Below are 18,171 nucleotides of genomic sequence, written 5' to 3'. Positions count from 1 at the left end.
TACTGTCTGTCTATCACTGCCTCAACCCACCTACTGTCTATCTATCACTACCTCAATCCACCTACTGTCTATCTATCACTACCTCAACACACCTACTGTCTATCTATCACTACCTCAACACACCTACTGTCTTTCACTACCTTAACCCACCTACTGTCTATCACTACCTCAACCCACCTACTGTCTATCTATCACTACCTCAACCCACCTACTGTCTATCACTATCACTACCTCAACCCACCTACTGTCTGTCTATCACTGCCTCAACCCACCTACTGTCTTTCACTATCACTACCTCAATCCACCTACTGTCTATCTATCACTACCTCAACCCACCTACTAGCTATCTATCACTACCTCAACCCACCTACTAGCTATCTATCACTACCTCAACCCACCTACTGTCTATCACTACCTCAACCCACCTACTGTCTATCACTACCTCAACCCACCTACTGTCTTTCACTACCTCAACCCACCTACTGTCTGTCCATCACTAATTACACTAATATAATTCTTGCCATCTGTAGTTTGAGCAGCTGGCCTTCCTGTGGATGGAGCGCCAGAAGTCTGGGGGGAACTACAGCCGATACCGGGCCCAGACAGAGAAGCACGTGGTGCTGTGTGTCAGCTGCCTCAAGATAGACCTCCTCATGGACTTCCTCAACGAGTTCTTCGCTCACCCCAGACTGCAGGTCTCTCCATAAAACCTTAACTAGGGCAGGGATGGGCAACTTTGATGGGGGTGAGGGCCACAAAAAAATCTGATCTGAGGGGCCTCAGTGACTCTCTGGTCTGCGTACCCACATCTATAACCACACATGCAGTCATGCAGTCAGAGCCGACCCTAGCCTTATGGGAGCCGTAAGGAAAATGTTGGTTCCCCCTTTAGCTACCCTTCCCCCTTGACAACAGAGAAAAAAAAATCCAAGTTTTAGAGTTAATTTCCTGCAATTCTACAAATTTTTCCATTAGGAAGACGAGATACGGTGTGATTAACGTGTGTGTGCGTGTATTCATGTGTGTGTGCGTGTGTGTACATCTCTGTAATCCTCTCCAGGAGCTGAAGCAGCTGAGGTTAAAACAGGGGATTCAATCAGCATTAGCAATAATCAAACAACATGTTTTATTTTCAGGAGTAGCTGGGTGAGGGTGTGAGAGAATATTTGTGTGAGACCCTTTCTGCCCTCCCATTAACCCCAGTGTGTGTGTGTGTCCATCTATAGGACTACTACGTGGTGATCCTGTGCCCAGCAGAGATGGATGTACAGGTACGGAGGGTCCTCCATGTGCCCCTGTGGGCACAGAGGGTCATCTACCTGCAGGGCTCCGCCCTCAAGGACCAAGACCTCATGAGGGCCAAGTGAGTCCCCTATCACAGCTATGCTACTGGGGCCCCAAATCACAGCTATGTTACAGTGAAAGGGAAAGGAAGGGGGTACCTAGTCAGTTGTATAACTGAATGCATTCAACTGAAATGTGTCTTCTGCATTTAACACAACCCCTCTGAATCAGAGAGGTGCGGGGGGTTTCCATAATCAACATCCACGTCTTTGTCGGCCAGGTAACAGGTTAACTGCCTTGCTCAGGGGGCAGAACGACTGATTTGTACCTTGTCAGTTCGGGGTTTCGATCCAGCAACCTTCAGTTACTGGCCGAAAGCTCTAACCACTAGGCTACCTGTCGCCCCTCCAGGGGCCCCAAAACAAGACATGCTACAGGGGCATATCTCATAGGCAATGTTAGACAGTTATCAGGGCAGATAGCAGTTACAGTACACTGGCTCTGTTAAATAAAGACAGCAAATAAAATGATTGTATTTTCTCCTTGTCTCTTCTGCTGCCTGGGTAGTAACTCGCTGTGAAGTCGTGTGTGTTAGAAGAACAAATGTATTGTTCTAGTGTCCTGTTCCTCCTTTGTTCTCTCTCAAAAACATGACAACAACAACATCCACCCCCTCTCTCTCCTCTCATCCTTTCATCTTCTGTTCCTCTCTCCTCCTCCTGCCTCTATCTGACCTGTGTCCTGTCTTGGCCTGACCCCTCCTGCTGCTCTACTAACTGGCTGTAGGATGGACGATGCTGAGGCCTGTTTTATCCTCAGTAACCGATTCGAGGTGGACCGCTTCGCTGCTGTACGTTCCTCAATCTCCTTTTAATACTTTTAATCTCCACAACGCCACCCTCCTTCTTTTCCTGTCCTCCACTCTTCTTTCCCTCCTTCACAGCTTTCTCTCTCTACCTCTACTATATTTTTATCAAAATGTAAATGATCATCTTAAGAACTATTTCACAACTATAATTTATCTTCTTATTTTACCCTGGCTCCTATTTTCCTCACTGTGTTGCCGTTCTTAACAGACTATTTCACACCTGTGACATAATTACGGGAATTTCAGGGAATTTTCCTTTCTGGTGTGGCTATAGCCTGTTAGTTCTGTTGAAAGCTCCGTGCCCTAGTTGAAGAGGCTTACCAGGGGGATTGTACATAGAGGAGATACAATCTGTGACTGTGGTGGAGCTACTGGTGGTGCTAATGATTTGACTCTCTTTCTTGCTACTCTATCCCATCCTCCCATCCTCCCTTCCTCCCTTCCTCCCTCTCTCTCTCTCTCTCTTCTCTCTCTCTCTCTCTCTCTCTCTCTCTCTCTCTCTCTACCCCCCTCTCTCTCTCTCTCTCTACCAGGATCACCAGACCATTCTAAGAGCATGGGCGGTGAAAGACTTTGCCCCAAACTGCCCCCTGTATGTCCAGATCCTCAAACCTGAGAACAAGTTCCACGTCAAGTTTGCAGGTCAGAGCATTGAGTGTGGGATTTGTTGGGATGGCTGAGCGTGTGCGTGCATAGTGTGGGAATGTGTGCGTCAGTATGACTATGTGTGTACAGTTATGTGCCTATGGGTCTTTTTATACATAATGGGGCCAATGTGTGACTTGGGATAAATATTTTCAAATGGTTTAAAAATAATAATAATGTAGTTCCACTTTTGTACTTAGAGGAATAAAGGGTAATATATGCAACATGGCCCATAACTCCACCTATTCAACAACATAGACCTAGGACTATACCTCCTTTAAGCAGGGTCATACACACATTGGCAAGTCCAATTCAAGGACTTTCAGGGACTTTTTCAAGTACTTAATTGTAATTGTAATTGTCTTTATTGGCATGGGAAACATGTTTACATGGCCAAAGCAAGTGAAATGAGCAATAAATAACAGTGAGAAGAAACAAAAACAACATCAACCAAGAAATATCACACTTTAACAGTAAACATTGCACTCACAAAGGTTTAAAAAATATAAAGGCATTTCAAGTGTTATATTATATACAATGTTTTACCAATTATAGTACGAGTAGTAGGGGAAGATAAATAAACATATAAATATTGGTGGTATTTACAATGTTGTTTGTGCGCCACTGGTTGCCCTTTTCTCATGACAACTGGCCAGAAATCTTGCTGCCCGGATTGCACATTGTGGTATCTCTCTCTCGCTCTCTCGCTTCCTCGCTCTCTCGCTCTCAATTCAATTGAACTGCTCTTTTCTCGATTTTGATAATTAGCGGGTATCGGCCTAATTCTGCTCTGCATGCATTATTTTGTGTTTTATGTTGTACACAGAGGATATTTTTTGCAGAATTCTGCATGCAGAGTTGCAATTTGGTGTTTGTCCCATTTTGTGAATTCTTGGTTGGTGAGCGGACCCCAGACCTCACAACCATAAAGGGCAATGGGTTCTATACCTGATTCAAGTATTTTTTTGCCAGATCCTAATTGGTATGTCAAATTTGATGTTCCTTTTGATGGCATAGAATGCCCTTCTTTCCTTGTCGCTCAGATTGTTTGCAGCTTTGTAGAAGTTACCTGTGATGCTGCTGTTTAGGCCGAGGTAGGTATTGTTTTTTGTGCGCTCTAGGGCAACGGTGTGTAGATGGAATTTGTATTCGTGGTCCTGGCAACTGGGCCTTTTTTAGAACAGTATTATTTTTGTCTTACTGAGATTTACTGATGGCCCAGATCTGACAGAATCTGTGCATAAGGTCTAGGTGCTGCTGTAGGCCCTCCTTGGTTGGGGACAGAAGAACCAGATCATCAGCAAACAGTAGATACAGTATTTGACATCAGATTTTAGTAGGGTGAGGCCGGGTGCTGCAGACTGTTCTAGTGCCCTTGCTAATTCATTGATATATATATATATGTTGAAGAGGTTGGGGCTCAAGCTGCATCCCTGTCTCACCCCTCGGCCTTGTGGAAAGAAATGTGTGTGTTATGTACAATTTTAACTGCACACTTGTTGTTTGTGCACATGGATTTTATAATGTCGTATGTTTTTCCCCCAATTTCTATAGAAGACCCTCATGCCAAATTGAGTCAGAAGCTTTTTTGAAATCAACAAAGCATGAGAAGACTTTGCCTTTTGTTTTGGTTTGTTTGTTTGTCAATTAGGGTGTACAGGGTGAATACGTGGTCTGTCGTATGGTAATTTGGTAAAAAGCCAATTTGACATTTGCTCAATACATTGTTTTCACTGAGGAAATGTACAAGTCTGCTGTTAATGATAATGCAGAGGATTTTCCCAAGGTTGCTGTTGACGCGTTTAATAACGGTAGTTATTAGGGTCAAATTTTCCTCTACTTTTGTGAATTGGGGTGATATTGCAGAAGATGCCAAAGCTGAGAGAATGTTAAAGAGTTTAAGAAAACTAATTGAAATTTGTGGTCTGAATATTTTATCATTTCATGTAGGTCAACACCACAGGCCTTTTTGGGTCGGAGGGTTTGTATTTTGTCTTGTAGTTCATTGTAGCTCTCTCTAACTCTGTCTCTCTCACTTCTCTAATTTCGTCCTCGGGAACGTCAAACTCAATCCTATTTCCCTGCCTTCGTCTCAATTAATGATTCATATTTTATCCCATTACATTAGTCAAGGAAATCCAGTTTCTGCCTGCCTAATATGCTTGCTGTATGCAGGGAGTCATCTATCGGCACTGCCTTACCTTTTAACAATCTGAATTCCATCGGAATGCATGGGTTTGTTATTAGTTTAGGCTGGGGCGTTACCAAGGAGATGGAATAGCATGAAGCTGCTTTTTCTATTCTCCTATGTCTGCCTATCTCCTCTTGTAACGAATCTCTTCTTCTTCTGAGGAAGAGTAAGAAGGATCGGACCAATATGCAGCGTGGTAAGTGTTCGTCATAATTTATTGACTGAACGCACAAAACAAAATAACAAAGTGAAATGGAAGAAACTAAACAGTTCTGTAAGGTGAAACAACACACTAAACAGAAAACAATCACCCACAACCAAAATGGGGAAAACAGGCTACCTAAGTATGATTCTCAATCAGAGACAACGATCGACAGCTGCCTCTGATTGAGAACCATACCAGGCCAAACACAGAAATACAACATAGAAAAAAGAACATAGACTACCCACCCCAACTCACACCCTGACCAAACTAACAAAAAGACATAAAAAGGGAACTAAGGTCAGAACGTGACACCTCTACTGTGCTGCTTCTCTCAGTCATGTACCAGTCCTGGAGGTCTGAGGAGAGCTCTGTGGCAAGGTGATTTCTGATTGGTGCTGTAGGGCAGAATGCTGAATGTTATGGTATCGGCTAGCCAAAATGACCTTGTCCAAGGCAAATGCGGATGTTTGAGGGGTACTTGAAATGTCTCATTTGCATATCTTTGATGTGATTGGGGAAGGACTGCATGTGCAGTACTGTGGGAACTAAATCAAAAAAAAATTGTGCAAGGTTTTGATTCCTTTCATCGTGTTTCTTCGTACATTTTCTTTTCAGATAAATAAATTCAGTTGTGAAAAGAAATGTTGAATGTATTCCAGTCTGGCTCTTTTAGTATGAAGTGGAATAATGTGTCATAGATAGAAAACCTACTAGCGCTTCTACAGTTACAGTGCCTTGCGAAAGTATTCGCCCCCCTTGAACTTTGCGACCTTTTGCCACATTTCAGGCTTCAACCGTAAAGATATAAAACTGTATTTTTTTGTGAAGAATCAACAACAAGTGGGACACAATCATGAAGTGGAACGACATTTATTGGATATTTCAAACTTTTTTAACAAATCAAAAAAATTGAAAAATTGGGCGTGCAAAATTATCTCTCGATGTGCAAAACTGATAGAGACATACGCCAAGCGACTTACAGCTGTAATCGCAGCAAAAGGTGGCGCTACAAAGTATTAACTTAAGGGGGCTGAATAATTTTGCAAGCCCAATTTTTCAGTTTTTGATTTGTTAAAAAAGTTTGAAATATCCAATAAATGTCGTTCCACTTCATGATTGTGTCCCACTTGTTGTTGATTCTTCACAAAAAAATACAGTTTTATATCTTTATGTTTGAAGCCTGAAATGTGGCAAAAGGTCGCAAAGTTCAAGGGGGCCGAATACTTTCGCAAGGCACTGTAGCTTGCATACGGGATAGTAGCTACATTGAATAGAGCTGAAATGCTACCTGAATCACAATGAAGACAACATCACAGAGAGGAATGGTTTCGCAACATTTCAATTTATCCCCAAAATAAATAAATTAATGCATGTGAGTCAATTTAACAGACATAGCCAATCTCTTCATATCAACACAATAAAGCCACTACTTAATACAGTGTTCTTCCTGTCAGTGGTCAAGTAACCAGAGTGGAGGAAACTGGAGGAACCAATTGGTGCAGCAATGGGCTTTTAGTGGCGTGGACAGGCACGTTGTAACAGGGTGCTGAATTCCCTCGTTAAGTGCCAGTGTGGGTGGCACTAATGAGACGCAGTGGAGACTTGATTTGATCCCCACAAATAGCTTAACAACTGACTAATGTCTATTATATTAGATCATATACAATGAGTGTACAAAACATTAGGAACACCTTCCTAATATTGAGCCTTTTGACCTCAGAACAGCCTCAATTCATTGGGGCATGGACTCAGTCCATGGTGATGCTGGCCCATGTTGACTCCAATGCTTCCCACAGTTGTGTCAAGTTGGCTGGATGTCCTTTGGATGGTGGACCATTCTTGATACACACAGGAAACTGTTGAGTGTGAAAATCCAGCAGCATTGCAATTCTTGACACACTCAAACCGGTGCGCCTGGAATCTACTACCATACGTTGTTCAAAGGCACTTAAATCTTTTGTCTTGCCCATTCACCCTCTGAATGGCCCACATACATAATCAATGTCTCAAGGCTTAAAATCCTTTGTTAACCTGTCTCCTCCCCTTCATCGACACTGATTGAAGTGGGTTTAACAAGTGACATCAATAAGGGATCATAGCTTTCACCTAGATTCATCTGGTCAGTCGATGTCATGGAAAGAGCATGTGTTCCTAATGTTTTTTTACACTCAGTGTATGTTGGGATGGCTCTATGCAGAGAGGCAGAGAGAGGAGACTGCCACTCAAGTTCTCTCTCTGTGTGGGAAGGATCAGAGGGGTTTATACGAATCAGAATTGGCTTGTGGGTTGACTGGGTTGCATTGTGCTGATTTTGCCTGACCAAATGTTGAACAACAATGACCTGGTGTTTCTGGTGGGCTGAGCTATATTAGCCTGGTCAATAGCCTGGTCACTTACACATGCCATCACACAATAACTGCATGCTGATTTAATTAGGGTTGCTGTTTGGGCAGACCTGCAGTAATTACTATCTGCTGCCAGCGTGGGAGTTCACCTCGCACAGAGACACACACAGAGACACACACATACACGTTTAGCACACACAGAGACACACACACGTCCTTCACACACACACACCTCTCACACACACACTGACCAACTCTCCATACCAAATGTATTTAAGATTGTCTGTGCTTAAACTGGAACATAGTGGATGCACAGTAACATGCTATACATGACTCCAGAGCTTTGGCTCTGCTCTTCACAGCATTGTATGGGTTTTGACAGACAGCCGTTCTGACCTTGAGCATCTGTAAATTACGATGAATCTATGCATTTTGAAAGATGAGACATTGAGGATTGTAATAATTACCACTTTGACGTCATCGAAGCCAAATGTCCGAATGTGCACTTCACAAAAAACTCATGTCATATACAGTGTCAATGTTTCTGATCACTATGTTTGATGTACAGTTACAATATGAGATGTTGTTCTACCCTGGGTTGTCCTGAACAGAATGAATCTGTTTGTTGTATTATGATGAACATTTTCCGCATCTGAATGAACTCGTGACTCGATTCTATGCACACCGTACGACCTGCTTTTCTAATAGCATTGTGAAAGCCTCACACCGTAAGATTGTATTTTATCATTTAGCTGGTCATGTTGGCAATAGAACAAGCTTTCAAATCATGCCCACCTGACCCAGATTGCGATTTATAATGGACCGTTACTGGTTGCGTGAACAACAACAGTAGTTGTGTAAAGGCAGGGATGCAGAGCTGTGTTCCAACGTGCTCTATTTCCTCAACGACACTGCTAGGACAACTAAAGGAAAACACCTTATAGTTGAAGACTCTTTGAGTGCATTGAAATGACTTGGGAACTGTGCCCACACTGGAGGGGTGTGTGGCCACTTGAAGACACCAGCTAGTCCTCTCACTCAAACCCTAGTCATATTTTTGTGTTATGTTGCACCTACCCCACATTTTCCAGAAATATTCTTATCATGTTACTGAATGTATCCAGAGTTTTTTTCCCCGATTTCATTATTGACAAATGCTGTTAAAAGTATAGTTAAAATGCACATAAAATCAACAGTGTAATGTTTGGATTTATTCAGTCTTGTGTCAGGTGAACTAAACTCAGCAAATGTCCCTTTTTCAGGACCCTGTCTTTTAAAGATAATTTGTAAAAATCCAAATAACTTCACAGATCTTAATTGTAAAGGGTTTAAACACTGTTTCCCATGCTTGTTCAATGAACCATAAACAATGAATGAACATGCACCTGTGGAACAGTCGTTAAGACAATAACAGCTTACAGACGGTAGGCAATTAAGGTCACAGTTATGAAAACGTAGGACACTAAAGAGGCCTTTCTACTGACTCTGAAAAACACCAAAAGAAAGATGCCCAGGGTCCCTGCTCATCTGCGTGAATGTGCCTTAGGCATGCTGCAAGGAGGCATGAGGACTGCAGATGTGGCCAGGGCAATAAATTGCAAAGTCCGTACTGTGAGACGCCTAAAACAGTGCTACAGGGGGACAGGATGGACAGCTGATCGTCCTCACAGTGGCAGACCACGTGTAACAACACCTGCACAGGATTGGTACATCCGAACATCAAACCTGCGGGACAGGTACAGGATGGCAACAACACCTGCACAGGATTGGTACATCCGAACATCAAACCTGTGGGACAGGTACAGGATGGTAACAACAACTGCCCGAGTTACACCAGGAACACACAATCCCTACATCAGTGCTCAAACTGTCCACAATAGGCTGAGAGAGGCTGGACTGAGGGCTTGTAGGCCTGTTGTAAGGCAGGTCCTCACCAGACATCACCGGCAACAACGTCGCCTATGGGCACAAACCCACAATCGCTGGACCAGACAGGGCTGGCAAGAAGTGCTCTTCACTGACGAGTTGCGGTTTGTCTCACCAGGGGTGATGGTCAGATTCGCGTTTATCGTCAAAGGAATGAGCGTTACACCGAGGCCTGTACTCTGGAGCGGGATCGATTTGGAGGTGGAGGGCCCGTCATGGTCTGGGGCGGTGTGTCACAGCATCATCGGACTGAGCTTGTTGTCATTGCAGGCAATCTCAATGCTGTGCATTACAGGGAAGGCATCCTCCTCCCTCATGTGGTACCCCTACTGCAGGCTCATGCTGACATTGACCTTCCAGCATGACAATGCCACCAAGACAGGAATGTCAGTGTTCTGCCATGGCCAGCGAAGAGCCCGGATCTCAATCCCATTGAACACGTCTGGGACCTTTTGGATCGGAGGGTGAGGGCTAGGGCCATTCCCCCCAGAAATGTCCGGGAACATACAGGTGCCTTGGTGGAAGAGTGGGGTAACATCTCACAGCAAGAACTGGAAAATCTGATGCAGTCCATGAGGTGGAGATGTACTGCAGTACTTAATGCAGCTGTTGGCCACACCATATTCTTATTTTCAGTGGATTAACTGCCTTATTAAGGGGCAAAACGACAGATCTGACTGTTACTTTTGATTTTGACCCCACCTTTGTTCAGGGACACATTATTCCATTTCTGTTAGTCACATGTCTGTGGAACTTGTTCAGTTTATGTCTCAGTTGTTCAATCTTGTTATGTTTATACAAATTATTAAGAGAGGGGACACCAAAATGTTTTGTTGTGAGGTGGGGGGCCCAAAAGGCTTGATCTGAGTCATTTTGTTCTGTTCTCTGCTGTAGCAGCATTGATAGGAACATAAGGCTAGCAGGGTACTGATGATTTGATCCCAAAACATTAAGCTGTCATGATTCATTACACAGAATACTACAGTACTTCATATAAAATTCTGTAGAAAACTGTATTATACTGTAGAATACTATACTACACACTGTAGTATACCTTGATCATGTATAGTACTTACTATAGAATGTTGTAGTATACTGAAGAATACTATAGTAAATAGTAGAGTATACTACAGACCACAAAAACACTACAGTAATTACTATAATATAAACCAACGTTTTTTTCTTACTACAGTATTTATACTATAGTAAAATGTAAATATTACAGTATACTACAGTCATATCTGCAAAACTATAGTAAATACTAGAGTATTCACTGTAGTATTTACTATAGTGAATACCACAGTGAAGTCTGCAAAAACACTACAGTGAATACAATTTTTTTTCATTTGGGTACATATTATGATCCAAACATTCTTTCTTTCCCACTATGCCTGTAATTTATAGAAATATTATCATCATCAACAACATTTTCCTCTCTGTTGGTGAGTCTAATGGAAGTAAAGCTGCTAGACAGAAAGGACCTGTGTCTCATTGCTTTTATGTGTTGACTAGCTACTAATCTACTCCTGAGGCATGAGAGGCGGGGCTGGACAATTCTAGCTACCAACGTTTCTGTCGACAATCAATATGCAAAGCACATCTGGGCATCTAAGGCCAAGATCTCATTTGTACCAAACACTGTACCCCTAATAATATTTGTCCACTGATTACAGCATATAATGTAATCAAGAATTACACAGCAGGGAAAATGACTGCTCCCTGAGCCTCATTTTATTGGTCATAACTCTATATTGTTTTTTTGTCACAAAGAGATGAGAGAGAAGGTAGCAGAAAAACAAGAGAAACAGACAAGGCAGGAGCAGTGAAGGTGGAGTGTTATCTATGTTTGTTCAGGCTGGTTCCGTTTTCTCCCTCCTTCCCAGGCCTTTGCTAAGTGTGTGAGAGTGTGAAAGGTCCTTTAATTAGACACTTGCACTGCAGGGGTGTTGCCAGGTCCCCTTAACCCCAAAATAAGATATAGAGCAAAGAAATACAAAAACAACCCAGAATATAAACTGAAGTGGTAAAAACAACCCAGAATATAAAACTGATGGGGTAAAAACAACCCAAAATATAAACTGAAGTGGTAAAAACAACCCAGAATGTAAGCTGATGGGGTAAAAACAACCCAGAATATAAACTGATGGGGTAAAAACAACCCAGAATATAAACTGAAGTGGTAAAAACAACCCAGAATATAAAACTGATGGGGTAAAAACAACCCAAAATATAAACTGAAGTGGTAAAAACAACCCAGAATGTAAACTGAAGTGGTAAAAACAACCCAGAATGTAAGCTGAAGTGGTAAAAACAACCCAGAATATAAAACTGATGGGGTAAAAACAACCCAGAATATAAACTGATGTGGTAAAAACAACCCAAAATATAAACTGAAGTGGTAAAAACAACCCAGAATGTAAACTGAAGTGGTAAAAACAACCCAGAATATAAACTGAAGTGGTAAAAACAACCCAGAATGTAAGCTGATGGGGTAAAAACAACCCAGAATATAAACTGAAGTGGTAAAAACAACCCAGAATGTAAACTGATGGGGTAAAAACAACCCAGAATATAAACTGAAGTGGTAAAAACAACCCAGAATGTAAGCTGATGGGGTAAAAACAACCCAGAATATAAACTGAAGTGGTAAAAACTAACCCAGAATTTAAGCTGATGGCGTAAAAACAACCCAGAATATAAACTGATGGGGTAAAAACAACCCAGAATATAAACTGATGGGGTAAAAACAACCCAGAATATAAACTGAAGGGGTAAAAACAACCCAGAATATAAACTGAAGTGGTAAAAACAACCCAGAATGTAAACTGAAGTGGTAAAAACAACCCAGAATATAAACTGAAGTGGTAAAAACAACCCAGAATATAAACTGATGGGGTAAAAACAACCCAGAATATAAACTGAAGTGGTAAAAACAACCCAGAATATAAACTGAAGTGGTAAAAACAACCCAGAATATAAACTGAAGTGGTAAAAACAACCCAGAATATAAACTGAAGTGGTAAAAACAACCCAGAATATAAACTGAAGTGGTAAAAACAACCCAGAATGTAAACTGAAGTGGTAAAAACAACCCAGAATATAAACTGAAGTGGTAAAAACAACCCAGAATATAAACTGATGGGGTAAAAACAACCCAGAATATAAACTGAAGTGGTAAAAACAACCCAGAATATAAGCTGAAGGGGTAAAAACAACCCAGAATGTAAGCTGAAGTGGTAAAAACAACCCAGAATGTAAACTGAAGTGGTAAAAACAACCCAGAATATAAACTGAAGTGGTAAAAACAACCCAGAATATAAACTGAAGTGGTAAAAACAAACCAGAATATAAACTGATGGGGTAAAAACAACCCAAAATATAAACTGAAGTGGTAAAAACAACCCAGAATATAAAACTGATGGGGTAAAAACAACCCAAAATATAAACTGAAGTGGTAAAAACAACCCAGAATGTAAGCTGATGGGGTAAAAACAACCCAGAATATAAACTGATGGGGTAAAAACAACCCAGAATATAAACTGAAGTGGTAAAAACAACCCAGAATATAAACTGATGGGGTAAAAACAACCCAGAATATAAACTGAAGTGGTAAAAACAACCCAGAATATAAACTGAAGTGGTAAAAACAACCCAGAATATAAACTGAAGTGGTAAAAACAACCCAGAATATAAACTGATGGGGTAAAAACAACCCAGAATATAAACTGATGGGGTAAAAACAACCCAGAATATAAACTGATGGGGTAAAAACAACCCAGAATATAAACTGAAGTGGTAAAAACAACCCAGAATATAAACTGAAATGGTAAAAACAACCCAGAATATAAACTGATGGGGTAAAAACAACCCAAAATATAAACTGAAGTGGTAAAAACAACTCAGAATGTAAGCTGATGGGGTAAAAACAACCCAGAATATAAACTGAAGTGGTAAAAACAACCCAGAATATGAACTGAAGTGGTAAAAATAACCCAGAATGTAAACTGATGGGGTAAAAACAACCCAGAATGTAAACTGAAGGGGTAAAAACAACCCAGAATATAAACTGATGGGGTAAAAACAACCCAGAATGTAAACTGAAGTGGTACAAACAACCCAGAATATAAACTGAAGTGGTAAAAACAAACCAGAATATAAACTGAAGTGGTAAAAACAACCCAGAATGTAAACTGAAGTGGTAAAAACAATCCAGAATATAAACTGAAGTGGTAAAAACAACCCAGAATGTAAACTGATGGGGTAAAAACAACCCAGAATGTAAACTGAAGTGGTAAAAACAACCCAGAATGTAAACTGATGGGGTAAAAACAACCAGAATGTAAACTGATGGGGTAAAAACAACCCAGAATATAAACTGAAGTGGTAAAAACAAACCAGAATATAAACTGAAGTGGTAAAAACAACCCAGAATGTAAACTGAAGTGGTAAAAACAACCCAGAATATAAACTGAAGTGGTAAAAACAACCCAGAATGTAAACTGAAGTGGTAAAAACAACCCAGAATATAAACTGAAGTGGTAAAAACAACCCAGAATGTAAACTGATGGGGTAAAAACAACCCAGAATATAAACTGAAGTGGTAAAAACAAACCAGAATATAAACTGAAGTGGTAAAAACAACCCAGAATGTAAACTGAAGTGGTAAAAACAAACCAGAATATAAACTGAAGTGGTAAAAACAACCCAGAATGTAAACTGAAGTGGTAAAAACAATCCAGAATATAAACTGAAGTGGTAAAAACAACCCAGAATGTAAACTGATGGGGTAAAAACAACCCAGAATGTAAACTGATGGGGTACAAACAACCCAGAATTTAAACTGAAGTGGTAAAAACAACCCAGAATGTAAACTGATGGGGTAAAAACAACCCAGAATATAAATTGAAGGGATAAAAAGAGAATGCCCTAAGGAGGAGAAGAGAAAATAATCTGACATGACAGGGAGTTGACTGTCTATTTGATGAATGTATATTTATTTATCTCTGCTAATTGCATCCTGTTGTTTTGTCAAGTACGTGCCATTGAATTAATAATAGATTAAATCATAGTGTTAATTCACCTGATGCAGCCTACTTGATGGAGGGAGGGAGGGAGCATCTGGGTAAATTATGTTGAGATTTAATGAAGATGTTTTAATTCCATCAGATTTAATTAGTGTTCTGCATAAACCACAGCGTTTACACTTAGCTAACAGGCCAGACTTCATCTCAGCCTCTGACTGAGATATCAATTACCACAGCCTTTGGGATGCACCTGCACTAATAAGGTGGCTTTAGGGGCTGACAAAAATCCATACACACACATTCTAGATGCCACACACACAGGCACATATGCACACACACATATTCACATGGACGCACACACCTGTATTCTCACACACACAAAGGCACACACACAGACGAATGATCAGACAGACAAAGAAATGCACTCACTCTTGCACACAGGTACAGCAGAGGAGACAGAGCATGTTTGACCCACTACCTACCTGTGAAGACACATCCACTAGACCACATTTACTCCACACACACAAATGCATACAAAACTGTCCCTTGCCCTCCATTTGGCAAATCTGATCATAATTCTATCCTCCTGATTCCTGCTTACGAGCACAAACTAAAGCAGGAAGTACCAGTGACTCGCTCAATACGGAAGTGGTCAAATTATGCTACGCTGCAGGACTGTTTTGCTAGCACAGACAAGAATATGTTCCGGGATTCATCCAATGGCATTGAGGAGTATACCACCTCAGTCATCGGGTTCATCAATAAATGCACCGACGACGTCATCCCCACAGTGACCATACGTACATATCCCAACCAGAAGCCATGCTGAAAAGGCTAGAGCTGCCGCTTTCAAGGAGTGGGACACTAATCTGGACGCTTATAAGAAATCCCGCTATGCCCTCAGACGAACCATCAAACAAGCAAAGCGTCAATACAGGATTAAGATTGAATCCTACTACACCTGCTTTGACGCTTGTCGGATGTGACAGGGCTTGAAAACTATTACGGAATACAAAGGGAAACCGAGACACAAGCTGCCCAGTGACTTGAGCCTACCAGATGAGCTAAATGCCTTTTATGCTCGCTTCGAGGCAAGCAACACTGAAGCATGCACGAGAGCACCAGCTGTTCTGGACAACTGTGTGATAACGCTCTCGTAGCCGAAGTGAGCAAGACCTTTAAACAGGTCAACATTCACAAATCAGCAGGGCCAGACGGATTACCAGGACAAAGCCATATCTCAGACTGGCCAATAAAACGAAAAGATTAAGATGGGCAAAATGACACAGACGCTGGACAGAGATATGGCTTTTTCTTTGCAACTCTGCCTAGAAGGCCAGCATCCCGGAGTCGCCTCTTCACTGTTGACGTTGCGATGGGTGTTTTGCGGGTACAATTTAATGAAGCTGCCAGTTGAGGACTTATGAGGCGTCTGTTTCTCAAACTAGACACTCTAATGCACTTGTCCTCTTGCTCAGTTGTGCACCGGGACCTCACACTCCTCTTTATATTCTGGTTAGAGCAAGTTTGCACTGTTCTTTGAAGGGAGTAGTACACAGCGTTGTACGAGATCTTCAGTTTCTCGCATGGATTAACCTTCATTTGTCAGAACAAGAATAGACTGATGAGTTTCAGAAGAAAGTTTGTTTCTGGCCATTTTGAGCCTGTAATCGAACCCACAAACACTGATGCTCCAGATACTCAACTAGGCTAAAGAAGGCCAGTTTTATTGCTTCTTTAATCAGGACAACAGTTTTCAGCTGTGCTAACATAATTGCAAAAGGGTTTTCTACTGATCAATTAGCCTTTTAAAATGGTAAACTTGGATTAGCCATTGGAACACAGGAGTGATGGTTGCTGATAATGGGCCTCTGTACGCCTAAGTAGATACAATAGTCATGTACAACATTAACAATGTCTACAGTGTATTTCTGATCAATTTGATGTTATTTTAATGGCAAAAAATGTTGCTTTTCTTTCATAAACAAGGACATTTCTAAGTGACCCCAAACTTTGAACGGTAGTGTAGACTCGGTACCGGTACACCCTGTGTTAACAGGTACACCCTGTTATTTTATTGTGTTACTTTTTGTTCTTTTTTACTTTAGTTTATTTGGTAAATATTTTCTTAACTCTTTCTTGAACTGCTCTGTTGGTTAAGGGCTCGTAAGTAAGCATTTCACGGTAAGGTCTCCACTTGTTGTGTTTCGGTGCATGTGACTAATAAAGTTTAATTTGATTTGATTACTGTATACTGAGTGTTACTGGTTTGTCTCCTTTGCTGCCTTTGTCTGCAGATCATGTGGTGTGTGAAGAAGAGTTTAAGTATGCCATGCTGGCCCTGAACTGTGTGTGTCCTGCTACCTCCACCCTCATCACCCTGTTGATCCACTCCTCTAGAGGACAGTGAGTACACACACACAAACCCACACACACACTATTTTTCCAATGGGCGTGGGTGGTACCAGACAGAGGCAGTGAAGTATGTCCTTTGGCCTAACAGATGCTGAGTACATTGAGCTGTACACAGCAGATTATTCATGGTAGATCGACTACTGACCTAAAGTAGACCCAGACCAGTCATGATCCTCTTAAACCCAGAACAGTCCTCTGATCCTCTATCTGCTGCCCCCTCCACCCCTCTACTTTCAGAACAGCACCCCCAGAGGCCTTCAGGCAACATGCAGGAGCCTTCCAGCCCCTCAACAGGTCAGTGTGTGTCACTGTCCTCCTAAACCACCGACAACTCCCTCCCCCTCCTTCCGTATCCCTGATGTGTGGTGACATTAACTCGGCCAAGCATGCTGTCCCCATGAAACGGTCCATTTATTATTTACAGACGACAGTTGTTTCTGTAATGCAGTCCTTCTCACATCACCGCCACCCACAGCCACACTCTCCGCCCCGCACCCTTCCTTTCTCCCCTCCTGTCTCTCAACTCATCCTTTCTAAAGGCAGACAAGGTGAACACAGCCCATGTGTGAAACTCTCTCGATGTGTAGCGTTCAGCGGCGTCTATCTTGGCAGCTGTATTGCTCTGATAGTGTCTGTGTCCCTGTGTATGTTTCAGTGCTGATTGAGTTATTGTTTGGTTTCTGACACAGTTGTAAAGCGTTAACACTGCAGCCTTGAGGGGAAGTGTCTGATGTGTGGTTGATGCTGAAAGGGAAGCTGCGTGCAACACTGTTTAAAAGGTCAACTCTGTCCCCTAATGACCAATCCATTCTGTGATCGTGTCTCAGGGAGGGCGGCGCATGCTCAGCTGACCAGTGGCAGCGCACCTACCGCCGCTGCTCGGCCAATGAGGTGCATCACATTTGTCTGGAGGAGAGCAAGTTCTTTGGGGAGTACCAGGGGAAGAGTTTCACCTTCGCCTCCTTCCACGCACACAAGAAGTGAGTCAATAAGCAGACATACACAAAGTTTACATTTGACATTTTAGTCATTTAGCAGACACTCTTAACCACACGCACCCACACACCCACACACCACACACATTTGACATTTTAGTCATTTAGCAGACACTCTTAACCACACACACCCACACACCACACATATTTGCCATTTTAGTCATTTAGCAGACACTCTTAACCACACACACCCACACACCACACATATTTGCCATTTTAGTCATTTAGCAGACACTCTTAACCACACACACCCACACACCCATTTTAGTCATT

At 41.9% G+C, this 18,171-nt stretch overlaps 1 protein-coding gene across 2 annotated transcripts in view; it reads left to right on the top strand.

Annotated features, from left to right (window-relative positions):
- LOC112225761 (potassium channel subfamily T member 2) overlaps positions 1 to 18,171 on the top strand; it is a 74,092-nt gene that overhangs the window by 42,634 nt on the left and 13,287 nt on the right. For both annotated transcript variants that reach the window (XM_042307412.1, XM_042307411.1), the window contains 7 exons: positions 531 to 695; positions 1,227 to 1,363; positions 2,071 to 2,134; positions 2,686 to 2,794; positions 16,786 to 16,894; positions 17,141 to 17,197; positions 17,731 to 17,883. In XM_042307412.1, coding sequence (XP_042163346.1) covers positions 531 to 695; positions 1,227 to 1,363; positions 2,071 to 2,134; positions 2,686 to 2,794; positions 16,786 to 16,894; positions 17,141 to 17,197; positions 17,731 to 17,883 — 794 coding nt within the window. The remainder of the gene's footprint in view (positions 1 to 530; positions 696 to 1,226; positions 1,364 to 2,070; positions 2,135 to 2,685; positions 2,795 to 16,785; positions 16,895 to 17,140; positions 17,198 to 17,730; positions 17,884 to 18,171) is intronic.

Source organism: Oncorhynchus tshawytscha, linkage group LG27 (assembly GCF_018296145.1).
Source record: "Oncorhynchus tshawytscha isolate Ot180627B linkage group LG27, Otsh_v2.0, whole genome shotgun sequence".
NCBI classification, from domain to species: Eukaryota; Metazoa; Chordata; class Actinopteri; order Salmoniformes; family Salmonidae; genus Oncorhynchus; species Oncorhynchus tshawytscha.
Note: the sequence above shows the minus strand (reverse complement) of the source record. Positions and strands in the feature narration are given on the sequence as shown.